The sequence below is a fragment of the Hermetia illucens genome, chromosome 4, assembly GCF_905115235.1.
Source record: "Hermetia illucens chromosome 4, iHerIll2.2.curated.20191125, whole genome shotgun sequence".
NCBI classification, from domain to species: domain Eukaryota; kingdom Metazoa; phylum Arthropoda; class Insecta; order Diptera; family Stratiomyidae; genus Hermetia; species Hermetia illucens.
The window spans coordinates 48,505,106-48,523,187 of NC_051852.1; the positions used below are offsets into that span (position 1 = coordinate 48,505,106).

General features: G+C 42.5%; 1 protein-coding gene across 1 annotated transcript in view; it reads right to left on the reverse strand.

The window, feature by feature from the left end:
* LOC119655135 overlaps positions 1-18,082 on the reverse strand; it is a 36,593-nt gene that overhangs the window by 10,672 nt on the left and 7,839 nt on the right. The window contains exon 2 of the mRNA XM_038060871.1: positions 5,637-6,067. Coding sequence (XP_037916799.1) covers positions 5,637-5,839 — 203 coding nt within the window. The 5' untranslated portion in view covers positions 5,840-6,067. The remainder of the gene's footprint in view (positions 1-5,636; positions 6,068-18,082) is intronic.

Sequence of the window (18,082 nt, forward strand, 5' to 3'; positions counted from 1 at the left end):
TCGCCAGTTGGTAACCCAACTTCTGATGGAACCACGAAATCACTAGTTTGCGAGCCGCATATTTCCGGGCAAGGAGACTTACCAGAGGCTTAGAGGAAAGTCCAGTAGCCGCGGTGGAGAGAAGACTCTCAGGCAACTGTGTATCTGCTTAAAAAATCACTCGGAGAAATAAAAAGAACTGCATCAAATAGCTGTCCGACTATGCCAATATAAACCCTTGGAGTGTAGTCTATAGGATGATAATGAAAAAACTGCCAAGATCGCCTCAGATGACCTGCCCGCGCCTATTGAAAAAAATTGCTGCAACTCTATTTCCTCACCACCAAAACAACGAAAAGCAAACGGTGGTCCAGGTTAACGAGTGCGTGCTACCTCAAGTTACTGAGGAGGGACTGCAGAAAGTATATTGTAGAATCGGCGACAAAAAATCTCCAGGTTTGGGTGGCATCCCTAACAGACCTTTGAAGCTGGCCGTGAAGAAACGAAGCAATATTCCCGGCCAGTACAAAAAGCAAAATTTGGTGTTGTTTCCCAAAACCAAAAAGCTACCTGGAGATTCGGCGTCATATCGTCCGATCTGCCCGCTGGATACAATGGGAAAGATGATGGAGAGAGTCACCGTTGCAAACACTTTTCGGTAGATGCAACAAACATGGTGATGAGCTTGGTAAAAGATGCACTCAATTCAATTTCAATTCAATTCTCATTCAATTCCGCCGGAGTGCTTGTGCTTCCGCCCCCGAGGAAGCTACGATTGGTATAGTTGTAGTAGTGAAGCACCCAGAGAATATGGAGGTTTAGAAATCTCGACATTGAGGTCCCCTTACTGACACTAAAAAAGCGGAGTAGTCTTAAAAAGGACAAACCTAGAGAAGGTATCCTCACGAGGAAGCATCTGCGAGGCTACAATTGGCGTAGTTGTAGTAGCGAAGCACCCAGAGAATACGGATGTTTAGAAATCTCGACATTGAGATCGCCTTGCTGACACTAAAAAAGCGGAGTAACCTTAAAAAGGACAGACCTGGAGCATGTATCCTCGCGAGGAACAATCTGACCTGAACTCCAGCGACCTAGTTGTGGCCAAACTGAAGCAGCCGGTTGCAGGAAACCTGGATATTTCCTCAGCTTACATGGTTCATGACCGGTCAGCTGCGCTGAAAGAACTGTAACATTTGACGAACACTACCGCAGCAAAGTAGACCAACCTGCAGATAGGCTACGATGCCACTGCAAGGCATACACTTTGGACAGCTCGGAAATCAAAAAAAGAAATGAGTCATTCTTCGATTTTATTAAATAATAATAATAATCGTTGGCGCAACAATTCATATTAGATCAGGGCCTTGAAGTATGTTAGAACACTTCATTCAAGACCGTACACTACAGTACACTGTAGGAGACAATGCGGTTAGCATTGCGCTCGCCCGAGATTATTACCTTGATTTGACTCAGGTACTCATTCACAGCTGAGTCGACTGGTATCCGACATCCAGTCACGATTACAAATCCCTCTGCCACCAGTGGGATTTGAACCGTGACCTTCCGCTACAACAGCCCAGCGCTCTAACCACTTGTGCCATCCGGACACTTCGATTTTATTATTAACACAAATCTATCGGCATGTAACAGGGCCAGTACACCAGCCTTCAATTTTCCAAGCTCGTTGAACTCGAAGGAGATCCTTGATACCACTCTACTAACCGACAATAGGATTCTTAAGGTGGAGAACTGAAGAGTGTCTGACTAGAGATCTTTCTCAGATAATAGTTGGATACGCAACATCTTGTCGCAGAGGCCTCCAAACCCTTTAGAGACCCCAGGCGCATTGACTGGAGGAAGTTTGGTCAAGTTATCAAGAACAAACTCTTTGATGCACAAATTGGCAGGAGAGACCAACTGGAGCCAAAGTTCGGGGCTCTGGAAAAGGCATTAGATGCCGCCTTTAAAGTCAAGCCACGCTAAAAACAGCAAGAAGACACTGCCACCATGCGGAATAGAGATCTATCAAGGCTGCTAAGAGACGGTTTTTAATGGACTATTATCGGAACATTCTTTCTTAACAAGTCGGGAGGCTCCTGAACGGAATCTTCTAGTGAAACGTTCAAACTGCTGGTTCAGATGCAATTCCTCAACAGCGAGGGAGACTATGTCATAATCCATGCCAATCATGCTACAAAACCAGCAAGAAAAGATTGTCCCGTGGGTTGTCGAGACTTACCAAAGCTGTATATCTTTGGGATACGTACCACAGTCTTGGAGACGCACACGTGTGGTTTTCATACCGTAAGCGGGCAGGCGGGCGATGAATCCGCGGAGAAAATTCGACCAGTCAGCTTCACCTTTTTCGTATTAAAGACCCTAGAGTGCGTCCTGGACATTCACTTCAGGACGATTATTGGAGAGATCACACCCAAACACAGAGGCAAATCCACTGAAATCGCTCTTCACGAGGTAATTGGCAGCGAAGCGGTTATTGCAGTAAGAGCAGTATACTCTACCTACCTTCCTGGATAAAGAGGGAGCATTCAACAATGTTGGTACCAACGCCGTCAAGGAAACCTTGACCAGGATTGGATTTTAGGGGTGTATTAACAATAATAATCATTGATGCGACAATCCAAAAGGAACAGGGTCTTGAATTCAAGACTGTAATGGTTAACCACGAGATTACAGTAACTTGTAGGAGTGAATGTGGTCAGCAGCAGCTCGCACAAGATTATTACCATGATTTGGTGAAAGTGCTCATTCACAGCTGTCTGCTATCCGACGCATTGGATAATATTCACTCTAAAAACCAGGATAATCCACCTCCGTCGGCTGAATGAACAAAGACTGGTTCTTTTCTCCAATGTAAAATATCTGGGTGCAGGCCTGAATCTGAAGTTACATTGCGGGTTAGGAAGGTCTATGTAGCATTTTATGCCTGCAAGAGATTCTTTGCAAAAACCTATAACAGTGGTGCGTCCTATCTCATCTACGGTACTATTGTATCCTGATAGATTTTGAGCAAGAAGTACAACAGAATGAAGCTTAATAGAATTTAAAAAACCGCGCGCGCAGATGCTACCGGGGCCCTGCAATCCTGCCCGGTACATGCTCTCATTATTCTCCTACACCAGACTCGGCATATCCTACAATTCGCTTTGCGGAAGCTGCGGAGAAGATTGAGAAACCTTCAGGCACTTCTTTTACGATTGCCCACCTCTAGCTAAAGTCAGGCTACGGACACAAGGTAAACCACTTTCAGAAGACCTCAGAGAGATCTCTAGCTGCTTTCCTTCGTGAATGGCAGGGGCTGGCTCTGAAGATCTGAGCCGGCTGGGCTCCGCCTTCTTGCTCTCATAATAGTTGTCATAGCCTTAGGAGTTTATGGTATCAAACCGGCGCAACACAAAGCTAATTGGGCTCCTTGAAGCGGCAACTAACACCTACCTATCTACCTACCAAGAAAAACAATTCTATCAAAATGGAGGATAGCTTTCAATTTCTCCTTAGAGAACAGGATCTTAGAAGATTTGGACAATTCACTTCTATAGCGCTATTCGCTGGACAGGCAATTGAGGTATAGCTTTCTAGCTGTTTCATTCCTTTCCGCCTTACCTATGGGTTTGGAGCCCCAGCTATCCAACGAAAATTGCACCCTTGGATTTGGAGCTCTACCGCGATATACCGGAATTGAACTGAGACTACGTGCGGGGGTTGTGGAGAAGCGACGGAGTTCGAGCGGCTCCCTCAACGTAAATATCGATTCCCACAACCTCGTAGCAATTGCGAGCTCAGAGACAAATTAGATTACAATGAGTACCAGAATAACTGCGTTCTAAAAGAACGAACCCGGGAAGTATAGACCAAAGTCCTTCCCGAAACAGTTATTCAGAGTGTTCCCGCTGAGATATGAGTGAAATAGTGGGGAGTAGCTTCAGTGAATGGGATTCCACTGATGCAATTTAGCGCTGCAACGTCTTTTTAACATTTCGTCCTCTGTCTATTGAAGGAAGTCTAATAACAAACGAGAGCACAGAAAAATTCACAAATATTGACCAGGTTGTCGCATCGGAACTTCGCGGTTCAAATCTCACTGCTGACAAAACAATATCGTGACTGATTGTCAAACCAGGGTAATGATGGTAACAACGTTATCTCCTCCTACAGTGTGCCGTAGTCCTGTAATGTACCACTATGGATTTGAATAAAATGTTCTAACACGCTTCGAGGCCCAGAACCAATTACGTTGTCGCGCCAACCATTTTTATTATAATCGATCCTATTTCAACTTATCGGAAAGATCACAGTAAGCATTCCTCATAGAAATTCAAATTAATTTATTATATAATATAAATACTATCAACACATTATTAAACGCTAAAGGCCCGACTCCTAAAATCCTAAAAGACATTTTGCATACGTACCTTCATTAAGGCCCCCTAATTTATGAAGATTTTAATAATGGCTAGCGTTCTAATTAATTGTCAAATAACTCTTAATTTTATTTTATGTCTCTCATCAACCATTTTCTTACTGTGTTGCGCATAAAAAAATTATAAAACATTCTAATAAAAAGTTTCCAAGGCATAACATGGCCGGGAAATTTGCAACAATGTAGCGAACCGCCGAAGACATCATCGTTTTAAACGCCGTCTCGACAACTTTTATTACTTAATATCGGAATTCCAATAATAATCGTGAAAATCATAAACGGACATTTATTACTAATCTGAGCTGTTTTTGCTTTCATTTGCATTAGTATCCTTGCTGTGGTCCGGTTGGCTTCAGAATATTGAACTCAGATTGGAGGGCGTTCTGCATTGAAGGCTTTCGGTATTTAGTACCGAATTTGTAGGTCTTCTGAGCTATGTCAATCGACTCTTAACCGCCTTTGAATTATTTCTGAAACTATGTATCAGAAGCATCATTCAATCGTATCTATTTTTTCTTTTTTCTTAGATTAAAATCCATTAAACTCTGCTTCAAAAAACCAAGCTGCTAACCAGGGACCCTTTCAATCCAAAAGTAATAAAACGCCGAAACTTACCCCAGTGCGATAGTCAGAATTAAAAACATGTCACGCTCCCTGGTAAATCAAATTAATCCACGAAATTCTAATTAATTTGTCAATGAGCAGCTCATAAAAGCGATAATCCTATCTTTTCTGTTGTGTGGTGTTTTGGGAGCTGAGAAAACACTATTTCATTATGCATAACGGCGGCATTAACATCATTGTAAGACACTTCCCTAATAGCCGATAAAATAGACAATTTAGGGGACATAACTGATAATATGTAGGGAAAGATCACCCAAGAAACCACAAAATTGGGTATAAAATATTGATAATGACTAAAGGTTGGAGGCTGTTCAGATCCGAGGAAGGGTTCAAGATTTGCAAGGAAAGAAAATCAAACAGTGGAGCCTCAAGTTCATGGCAATATTCTGAATCCGAAATCGTATCAACGTGTGGAAGGCGGTGAGTCCAGTGGCAATAGGTTCATTCAGGGCTTAGATTTGCATTTATAAAGTAGATAGATACGTACAGGGATGAATTTTCGGAAGAAAATCATGAAAAAACCTCTTGATAAAGTAGCAGTGAAATTAGCCAAAAAGTAACACAAGAGCAATTGATCCAAAAAATTTAATCTTACCTGGCCGACCGTGTTCGGGACGTTTGGCTATCTTCGCTGTTGAGCTGAGTATCTTCATCTTTTAATGATGCGTTTGATATGTTTTGAATTGCACATAGACGTGGCACGATACCTGTTGATGGACGGTTGCCCTGTAAAGCAGAAGACGATCCCCGCCGGACCGACTGCCGGCGCTCGGTTAATCGGATCTGGGAGCACAGCATGACAATCAAAATCCAACGTCGTCTTTACACTTACAAGACCCAGGAACCGTTTTTAGGTGTCGATTAGTAAGTGCTTAATTAATGACCAATCGTTTGGCTGAATGCCTCTTTCAAGATTTTTGGAAAATTGATACTTTTTATCATTTTCCATAGAACGGTGATCACAGAAGTGATCATTAGTCCTAAAGGCCTTTTTGCGTCGTAGTTAATTAATTGATGAATTCAAACCTGAAAAAGTTAATAGATATCTTGATAAACGGTTTTATTAGTTTTGATGAGAATGTGTTGATGTTCTGAGAAGCAGAAAGTTCTTCTATTCCTTTCTTTACTACCTAAATTGGAACAGTCTTTAATATTAAGAAACTTCACAAAATTCAGGAATCAAACAATTTATCTTTAGAAGATGATTTTTCTTCAAATCGGCCAATTAAACCATCTAATTTTGAGTCAATACATGGCTTGCGCTTAATGGCCGTTATTCATGTAAAACTGGAAGAAGTAGTTCATTGTCGCTCTCTATAGTTCTGAGTGTTCGCCGACTATAAAAGACAATTAACGGTGTGTTGCGGTAATAGAGACGAAGATGTTGCATTGGACTGGTGGCGTGGTACGTTTTATCACATCCGAAATGAGGATATCCGCGATCGATATGGAGTTGCACCGATCGTGGAGAATCTCCGAGGAAGGCGTCTTCGATGGTATGGTCATGTAATTCGCGTTAACGAGAATTAACTTACCAAGGTTGCTCTGAACATCGAAGTCAATGCTGAGCCTTTTTGCCGGCCGAAACAACGGTGGCTTGATGCGCTGGATGGGGATTTAAAAGTCTCGAAAATCCATCAAGATCAGTCATTTGATAAAATAAAATGGCGAAACTGATCATGAGGAGCCGACCCCGCTTGGGAACGGGACAAAAACTGAAGAAAAAGAAGAATATGTGAGGGGTGACGACCTCCATTGACTTCTAGTTTTTAGAAATCGATTTAAATAAATTATTTGATGGAAAGCCCTGTATTGATAATAGTCAACCTCATACGCTTCCGACTTTAATATTATTAGCAAATGCGAAGAATTTAACCTACAACAGATAGATAAAAGGGCTAGGGAGAAGTAGATTCTTCATGAATAGAATTTTAATATTTCATTCGAATCTCAATTATTTTCGTTAATTAAGACGTCAACATCTTATTTGTATGGCTTAGTATGCAGTAAATTCGCAGGAAGTTGATAAGTTTGAACTGCTATAACTTTGACACTAATAATCGGATGTCCATAAGATGTGGCATGTGTATGTACGAAACAGTCCTCTATGCCGGTACGGTACTCCTAGGATGAACTTAAGGTGGGGTTTTCAGTAAATTTCTAAAAGTAAGTTTATTTGAGCAGATATCGGAATGCGGCATCTTTCGAGGCATAAATTTGACATAAGTGTTTTGTGCAATTCCTTAAAAAGCTAGGCTAGCTATGTAGAAGTAGATTCTCCATAAATGCGAATCTAATATTTCAAACGATTCCCAATTATTCTCGTTAATTATGATGTCAGCATCTTATTTGCTATAACTTTGGAGAGTTCCTCTTTAAACTCCACCTATATTTATGTCACTCGTTGTATGCGTGGGATTTCATAGTTCCCATCTATCCACCAAATTTCGTTCGGATCGGTTTAGTCGTTTTGGAGAAAAGTGCTTGTGACAGACAGGCGACAGACAGACAGTGAATCGATTTTAATAAGGTTTTGTTTTACACAAAACCTTAAAGAAACATTAAAGGAAAGAAATGAAATAAAATATTTAATAAACCCAATGATATATTGTCAACTAATTTCTGGAGTTTATTTTATGATGATTAACTATATTTATTTATTAATGGAAGGCCATATACAGAGGAAAAATATGAGTTCATATTGCCTTCACTGAGTGAAAGGAGGCAACTGACACCAAGCTTAAAACTAAAAGGGAGAAGAAGTCCGTGAAATAAAACTGGAGTGCGGTAAAGTATCGTTGAAGTCAAGTTTTCGTCAAATTTTAGTCGTCCTGTGTTGTTCTGAATGAATGGCGCACCGCGGTAATGATAATAATAATCGGATTGTCCCTATAACTTACCACCGGCTTGGCATTTCGTGCTTGTATTAGGTAAAATCTAGCATCTGCCGAGATTGTGGCAACTCGGAAATAATAATAGTAGTCGGTTCCAAGCCCGGTTGTGAAAAGAGGAGGGGTGGATTACTTCAGTCTGAATGGCTATACACCATCGCAGCGTCTCAGAGGGTGAGGAGTGCTGGAACTTTGTAGTCTTGCAGATTACTCACTGAGGAAGCAGCAGTTAGGAACAAAATGCACTATCAAAAATGAAGCGGGAGTTGTTTGACTTGGTGACTGAGTCAGGCTCCCGGAATGGACAACACAGCGTAGAAACCGCTAGTCGTGGAGCGGTTCAACGTCTAAGTGCCAGGAGCATTGACTCGCCTGCTGCAGCTGTTTCGCCACAATCTGTAAAGACCACTTCAGTAGGTTCACGCAGGAAGTGGGTGAAGTGGCCTGAAGAAATGAACCTCTTCATCATCTGTTCCTACTACTACTACCTACTACTAACGGCGGGGGCGGGTACAACATCTTACCGCCCCTTGTTTCACCAAAGATTCGTCGAGCGTTTCCTGCAATTCGCGCACGTGACTGTGCAGCGAGACGCAGACCAGTACAGCTTTATTACTCACAGCGACACAATCCCGACCATCATCAGGAAACGCGTTCGACTTGAGGTCATCGTGGAAATTGGTGACCGAGAGTCGATGGGGGCAGTTCCAGTACTCGCCGAAGCACTCTTCTCCACTGTCCAGCTGAGGTTTTCGCTGAGGTTCGGGACGAATTCCAAAGAGCCTGTATAGAATTCTCAGAAATCGGTCCTTTGCATAAACCAGGTATTCCCAGACTCTATGCATCTCCAGCAACTCCGGGAATTCTATCTCAAATCAATTATGAGATTGCATACTCGACCGTGTGCTGATATGTTGTTGCTGCAACTGCAATCGCTTGTGTATTGTGGTACAGTTACGGCTGTCAGATTGCACGGTCAGAAGATTCGCTTTCGCGTTATTGCTTCGAGCGACCGAAGGGATCCACCTTGGAAAATTCGTCTGGTACGTCGGCGTGATCCACTAAGGCAGGACATTGCTAGGTTGACTTAACTCACCTCTGGCGAAAGTCACTCCAGACGTGTCCAGAATGCAACATACGCAAGGAACCAGCGGAACTTTTTCAGATCTCTCAACGAATCCAAACAGAGCGTCCAGACAGCACAGTTTTCGGTGACGTAAGCAAAAGAATACTGGGGTGGACTGGGGTGGGTTTCCCGCCCAGCATGTTCAGCGTGCTAAGTGGATCACCGCCGAAGGCACCCGCAGTGCCAATACGTCTGTCATGAACTGATGTTACCGAAGAGGAGATTCGACAAGCCATAAACAGCTCGAAGAACTGGCGAGGCCCAGGTCCGGATTGGGTGCAGAACTTCTGGTACAAAAAGTTCACGAGTATACATGGTCGGTTGACACAACAAAAATCAGGTCATTAGCCGGCTTTCGATAACATCCCGCATACCAAGCTAATCGATATCCTACATCTGAATCGCATTAATCCGAAACTAATAAAGTTTTTAGTGACAGTCATGGAAGGGCGGTACACTACCTTATCAGTGCGTACATCTGAGAGTGATAATACCTCAGAGCCCATCCAGATACGAAAGGACATCTTCCAGGGGGAATCGTTGAGCCCCCTTTGGTTTTGCATGGCACTGAATCCGCTTTCATGGCTACTGAATTATGTTAGAGGGCATGGTTTTTCAATAAAGTATTTCCTACATGTTAAGTGCGAAATGACAGACAAGTGTCGAATCCAAGCCATCCGCAAAGGTCATCACGAGTAGCATGCTGGAGATAGCATTGGTGACTTCCACATCGAAGCTATGATCGAAAGAGACTTCAACAAGTAGCTAGGAATTCTGCAAAAAAACCCATTCTCGAGTCCTGCGACGTGTAAAGCTGGTACTGAAATCGCATCACTCGGCGAAAAATAAGATAAGTACATTGAATGTATTCGCTATCCCTTCACTGGCTTATGCATTCGGAATATTGCCGTGGACGAAGACCGATCTGGTAGGTAAAATCCGGCATCTGCCGGGATTGTGGCAACTCAAAAAAAAGAGTAAAAATCGTTGGTGCAACAATCCAATTGGATCAAAGCCTTGAAATGTGTTATAGCATTTCATTCAAGCCAGTAATGGTACACTACAGAATTACAGTAGTACAGGGGGAGACAATGGGTACGCCAGTAATGGGGTCGAAAATATCTTCGACGCTATGGACAACGCAATTCGTGCAAATAAAAACTCACTTACCAAGATTAACGTGAAACGGAGCAAAAAGGCAGAAACGAACAAGAAGAGCCAAAGAAGAAAAATTTTAAGTTTTTTTGGAATAAATAGTTATTGTCCCATTCCAACCATAGATTGGAAGCTTCAAATACGTTTCAATCTTTAAAACTAGTAAATTATAAATATAATCCCATGCCATCGTCGGGAATTTTCTGTTTTTCTGTGTATCATTAAACTATGTACTTTTTTTAAAATTTTTTTTTTTAATTTAAATTGCGTTAAAGGGCCAACTAGGTAGGGAGGGTGACCAATATTATTTTATTTTTCATTTCAATTACATGACGACTCTGATGGAAAACGGAAAAATACGTATTTGGCCGCATAGAAGTTAAACACAACATCCAACCATGGACGGCACTTCACATTAGTACCCAACACGCTGCATATAATGTCCCCCTGCCTCAGATAAGGACACTAACTAGAAAGTTCGCACCGTACCATTAATTTCACCACTCTTGAAATTACAAAAAAGGGATGGGTGGTGGCGTGAATCTTATAGTTAGTATAACGCAACATTCAACAATGAAGTTATTATGTAGTTCCGGATTCGTGCCTCAGACTTTTCACCTATTTTTCCGAAAGAGACCCCAAAAAGGTATATTCGTCATTTAGTCTTCGACACACCAACAAAGATCATCATTAACGGCGCAACAACCGGTATCCGGTCTAGGCCTGCCTTAATAAGGAATTCCAGACATCCCGGTTTTCGCCAAGGTCCACTAATTCGATATCGCTAAAAGCTGTCTAGCGTGCTGACTTACGCCATCGCCCCATCTCAGGCAGGGTCTGCCTCGTCTTCTTTTTCTACCATAGATATTGACCTTATAAACTTTCCGGGATGGATAATCCTCATCCATATGGATTAAGTGAGCCGCCCACCGTGACCTATTGAGCCGGATTTTATCCACAACCTGACAGCCATGTTATCGCTTATAGATTTTGTCGTTATGTAGGCTACAGAATCGTCCACCCTCCTGTAGGAAGTCGCAAATTCTTCGGAGGATTCTTCCCTCGAACGTGGTCAAGGCTGAGCACTGGCAAAATCATTGTCTTGTACAGTAAGAGCTTTGACCCTATGGTGAGACGTTTTGAGCGGAACAGTTTTTGTAAGCTGAAATAGGCTCTGTTGGCTGACAACAACCGTGCGCGTCGTAGCTGTTATCGGCTGTGATTTTCGACTCTAGATAGGAGAAATTATTAACCCTTTCAAAGTTGTAGACCCCTATCTTTATTCTTCCCGTTTGACCAGTGCGGTTTGATGTTGTTGGTTGGTTGGTTTTCCGCCTTCATTGATGTGTAGCCCAAGATCTCGCGCCAATCAACCCCTGCTCAATTTGGATGAAGGCAGTTTGTACGTCTCGGGCGCTTCTTCCCATGATGTCGATATCGTCAACATAGGCCAGTAGCTGGGTGGACGTAAAGAGGATCGTACCCCTTGTATTTACCTTAGCATCACGGATCACTTTCTCTAAGGTTAGGTTAAAGAGGACGCATGATAGGGCATCCCCTTGTCTTAGAACGTTGTTGATGTCGAATGATCTCGAGAGTTATCCTGCTGCTTTTATCTGGCCTCGCACATTGATCAGGGTCAGCTTAGTCAGTCTTACCAATTTCGTCGGGATACCGAATTCTGTCATGGCCGTGTACAATTTTACCCTGGCTATGCTATCATAGGCGGCTTTAAAGTCGATGAACAGATGACGCAACTGATGTCCATATTCCAACAGTTTTTCCAGAGAGAGAGAGAAAATCTGATTTGTTGTTTATTTGCCTGGAGTTGGGCCTCTTTATGGGCAAGGACGTTTTGAGCGTATGAGACTATCCGGCCTAGCAAGATAGTGGAGAATATCTTATAGATGACACTCAGCAACGTGATTCCTCTATAATTGCTGGACTGTGTGATATCTCCCTTTTTATGTATGGCACACACAATGCCTCTTTGCCAGTCGCTATGCATTGATTCGCTGTCTCACACCTTGATCACAAGTTGATGAACCACTTGGTGTAATTGGCCGCTTCCATATTTAATTTGGCTGTAATTCCATGGCTCCTGGCGACTTGTGATTTTTAAGTCGATAAATTGCACGGAGTGCTTCTTCTATACTTGGTGGCGGCACTATTTGTCTGTCGTCGTCAGTTGGCGGACCTCCAACTCGCCGATCTTCTGGTTGATCAGCAGTTCATCAAAGTACTCAACCCATCGCTCCAATATGCCCATTTTGTCGGAAATCAGATTTCTGTTTTTGTCTCGGTAGGATGAACTTTGAGGTGTGTAAGGCTTCATCATGCTGACTTGTTGGTAAAAGCTTCGCGCTTCAGTGTTAACTCTCACCTAATTGCCAGAGGGAATTCTGAGTGATGTTCTTATTCGAGCTCCGACCACCATGCCAACGAGATAGTGGTCCGAGTCTACTTTGGCCCCCTATATGTTCTGATATTCATCAGGGCGGCGTTCAATCAACACATGATCAATTTGGTTGAAAGTGGTCCCGTCTAGAGAGGAAGGGGTTTGTCAACCGCTTTCCGCACAAACCAGGTACTTCCAACAACCATTTCGTGTGACACTGCTAATTGAATATGTAATTCGCAATCCATGATCATTTGTATTTTCGTGGGCTTACGGGCTCCGTCCCTACTTGCTTGTTAAAATTCCCAATTATGATTTTGATATCATATCTGGGGCTGGCTTTGGGGGTTCGTTCTACTGCCTCGTAGAAGATATCCTTCTCCAAATCGACAGTCTCCTCTTAGGGGCGTGAATGTTAATGAGGCTTATATTTCTAAATTCGCCTCGCAAACGCAGAGAGCATAGCCATTCGCTTATGTTTCCAAAGCCGATAACAGCAGGTTTCATTTTTTGGCTGACTAAGAAAGCTACTTCGAGCACATGGTTTACTGGATGGCCGCTATAATATATGGTGTATTGACTTTTCTCCAGGAAACCGTTCTCTGTCCAACGCATCTCTTGCAACGCTGTTACCTCAGCCCTTTATTGGAACAGTGTTTCGGCTAGTTGCTTGGCAGATTCATCTTTATACAGGGAGCACACGTTCCATGAGAAAATGCGCAAATCGTTATGCCTTTATCGTTGCCGGATTCGTCGTTGTGTAATCCGTCCAGTCCGAGGCTTCTGTTGTGGCTTCATAACAAGTTGTTTTCCGTGTAGGGTTGTCAGTCCTACCCAGTCCCCAACCTGGAGGACCAGTTGGTATAATTTGTCTCGTTTTTAGGTGCGGGATACTCGCATTCATCCATCTCCGTCTGTAGCTTTTCGTTAAGAAAGAGCTCCCAGCGGTCAGAACGTGAAGGTGGAGATAGGGTTTGGTAGTAAAGCTGTTGGTGTTGGTTCAGCAGGCGTTTCCCAGGTTTTATGCTCGATCGTGGGTACCAATCCACGTTTCGCCCTGGGACCTATACTACCCTTTGACTACACTACTCTGGTACAAAACGAAAAAACACGTATTTGGCCGCATAGACGTTAAACACAACATTCAACCGCGGACGACACTTCTCATCAGTATGGCAGAACTCGTTAACCCAGCATACTGGATATAATGTCCCATTGCTTCAGATAAGGACACTAACTAGAAACTTAGCCCGCAGTTGTACCATTAATTTCGCCACTCTTGGAATTACAAAAATAGCACGGGTGGTAGCGGTAACCTTATATATAGTTAGTATAACGCAGCATTCAACAATGAAGTTATTATGTAGTTCCGGATTCGTGCCTCAGACTTTTCACCTATTTTTCTGAAGGAGACCCCAAGGAGGTATATTCGTCATTTAGCTTTCGACACGCCATCAAGGATGCTGCCCCTAAAACTTTCCACTGATCCTTTACTACTAATTTTGTCATTCAAAATATTATCGTAACGCCAGTGGGTCTAACAGAAACGAGCTATTGTGAGGATTAAAAACCAGGATTAATTGTCAGTAGAAGTGACACCGGGGTACCCGACACAGAGAACGAGCAATTATATTTTTATTGAGCTTACATTTAAAAACCTCCAAGAAAATGATTTGTATCTACACTCCCGGCATGATTTACATTAAGTAGGAAAACGAATTCCGCGCCCATCAAATTCTACAAAAAAGGACCTCCATGGTAATTCAAAGCGAAAACTAATCCCTAAAAGCAATAATATCACATCTTTTGTGTGGCATTCGTACAAATGGGAGGAAGGAAAAGGACAAAAACCTACCAATCTGCACCACACTGTCCACTTACGCATAACGAAATCCTTGAAATTGATTTTCCTGTAGCGTTGCACCTGTGCATCGTGCTTACAAGAATGTTCCCTGCATGCACTTCAGTGCTGTGCATAAATTTCCTTTTCACAAATAAGTTGAGTATGGGTTGTCATAGTGTGCACGTCAGATGTTTTATTATCTTTGGATTTTTCCCACAATTTCCAGAACAGGTTGTCTTTTTCATGGATTCCCAAAGGAATCAGTGATTGATTTTTGCACATGATTGGTAGATCTCATGCTTTATGAGGGCAAGGTGCAAAGTGCTATTAACCGAAGAACCATTTGATTTACAATGATGATTTCAGGAGTCCTTTCAGATATAATTTAATCAGAGAGACATACAAAAATTCCGTAGAGAAAGGATGATAAAATTTTGAATTGTGTTCATAAATGATACATATATTAGAACAGTAAAGAAATGTGGAAGGATACAACCTAAGTAGTATGACAAGGAGTCGAAGGAGGAAAGGGTTGCACTTCTTTCATTAAGGATACATTAAATACCTCACCGCTAAATTACGTAAATCTACTTTTGACACTATATAATGTACATATGTATCTATCTAGCCAAGTCCACATATACGTGCGCATCTTTTTACGAGTGGATGACGAAAGTGCTGACATGTGCTTTATCGGATTTAAATAATCTCAATAATTCTAATTCATAGTGAAGGTCATTAATCTAAATTATTCAACCTACTTCACTACCTATGAACACACATATACATACATATGTATGTAGATTTGCGAAAGATCTTTATCACTTTAATTCAAAAGTATCTTTCTTAAAATGTCAATTTTAATTTCTACAATGATTACCCTCAAATACTTAATACACGATTTTTACTGAAATGTATCTTAAAATGTCAATCGACATTAGTCTTGTGAATTTCTTTCGGGTTTTCCATGTGCCCAAATACGACCCTGACTTGACTAGAGAAGAGATCATTTGCAAAAAGGCAGCTGGACCAAAATCTTTTGAAAGTTCCTAGAAATCCATACTGGTTTTTTGAAAATATACTTTAATCTCTTCTCCTTTTCTATCGGCCTCATGACGAGGCAAAGATGTATTTCCTACAGCAAAAGGCAATACAGATGCAAACGCATTGGAAAATGTCGTAGAGTTGGATATTTATTATTGAAAAGAATGTGCACATGATGTGTTTCAGGGAAGGAACCAATTAGACACATGTTGCGTTTTATGTAGGATCGAAAATGGTCTACAGATGATTCCAGTATGGAATGGAAAATTTCTTAAAATTTCCAGACTTGGAACAAGTTTTTTTTATGAAATTTAGATAAATAAATTTGAAGTGCATTCAGTTTTACGAATAATATGTATCAAATTCGTACCAACTACAATTTATATACAATACTAGCGAACTTTGATTTAACGTATCTTCACTAGTTATTGACAATCAAAGTCCTGACAAAAATTTCTTTTTACAAACGTATGTAGATAGTATTGCTTTATGTTACGATCAAAGGGTAGTATAGGTCCCAGGGCGAAACGTGGATTGGTACCTACGATGGAGCATGAAATCTGGAAAACGCTTGCTGAACCAACACCAACAGCTCTACTACCAAACCCTATCTCCACCTCCACGATTAACGATTTGCGCATTTTCTCATCGAACGTGCGCTCCCTGTACAGAGCGAATGGTGCTGAGCAGCTAGCCGATACCCTGTCCCAAGATAAGGCTTCTGTAACACCTTTGCAAGAGATGCAATGGACAGGGACGGGTTTCCTGGAGGAGAGCCACTACACAATATATTATGGCGGTCATCCAGTAAACCATGTGCTCGGAGTAGGTTTATTAGTCAGCTAAAAACTGAAACCTGCTGTTATCGGCTTTGAAAATATAAGTGAAAGGCTTTGCGCTCTACGTTTCCGAGGCATGTTTAGACATATAAGGCCCATAAATGTCCATGCTCCTACAGAGGAGACTGCAGAGTTGGAGAAGGATACCTTTTACGAGGCAGTTCAGCGGACCCTCGAAGCATGTCCCAAGTAATATACTAAAATCATACTTGTAGATTTCAACGGCGACCGTATTCAGGCGATACGCCGGCGCCCATAGCTAACACAGGGATACCAATGATCGGCCTCCTCAGACTCGACCAATTTCAACCAAATTGACCACGTGCTGATTGAACGCCGCCACCTCTCAGCCTTGATCAATGCCAGAACATGTAGGGAGGTCAACATAGACTCGGACCACAATCTCGTTGAAATAGTGCTCTGAGCTCGAATTACAAGACCACCTACAATCCCCTCTGACAATCAGGTGAGAATGAATACTGCAGCCTTTCACAACACAGCCCCCCTCAACACTTATAAGGGCGAAATGGATCCGGCAATAACCGCATCAACAAATGATTTTCATAACCACCTGAAGAACGTTATCATTGATACGGCCACAAAGATACTTGGTCCCAGCCATAAGAAAAGTTGGAACGGCTGATATGATGATAAATGTTAGCTAGCAACGGAATGGAAGAATGCCGCATACCGAGTAATATTACATTCTCAAAGAACGCGGGCACGCGCAGAGATTTATCACAAACTGCGTCGAGTGGGGAAGCGACTTCACAGACGGAAAAACGAAGCCTGGGAGAATCAACAAGTCGGTTAACTAGAAAAGTACAGGGAGTAATCGCACTATACACCTCGTTGCTCATCCTGCGGAGACAAAGAGGGAAATCTGATTTCCGACAGAATGGGCATATTGGAGCGATGGGTTGAGTATTTTGATGAACTGCTCAACAACCAAAATATCGGCGAGTTGGAGGTCCCGCCAACTGAAGACGACAGACAAATACTGCCACCACCAAGCAAAGAAGAAACAGTGCGTGCAATTCATCGGCTTAAAAACCGTAAGTCGCCAGGAGCCCATGGAATTACAGCCGAATTGGCTGAATATGAAGACGATGAATTACACCAAGTGGTTCATGAACTGATGCTCAAAGTATGGGACCGCGAAACAAGACCACACGATTGGCAACGATGCATTATCTGGGGATATCATGCAGTGCAGCAATTATAGAGGTATCACGTTGCCGAGTACCATCTATAAAATATTCTCCGCTATCTTGCTAGGCCGGATTGCCCCAGACGCCCAGAATATCATTGCCCCATACCAAAGAGGCTTCACTCCAGGCAAATCAACAACAGATCAAATTTTCCCTCTGCGGCAAGCAATGGAAAAACTGTTGGAATATGGACATCATTTGTACCATCTTTTCATCGACTTAAAGCCGCCTATGATAACATAGCCAGGGTAAAACTGTACACGGCCATGAGAGAATTCGGTGTCCCGACGAAATTGATAACACTGACTAGACTTACCCTGACCAATGTGTGAAGCCAGATAAAAGCAGCAGGATGACTCTCGCGACCATTCGACCTCAACAACGGCCTACGACAAGGAGATGCCTTATCATGCGTCCTCTTTAACCTGGCCCTGGAAAAAGTGATGCGTGATGCTGAGGTAAATGCAAGAGGTACGATCCTCTTTAAGTCCACCCAACTACTGGCCCATGCTGACCATATCAACATCATGGGAA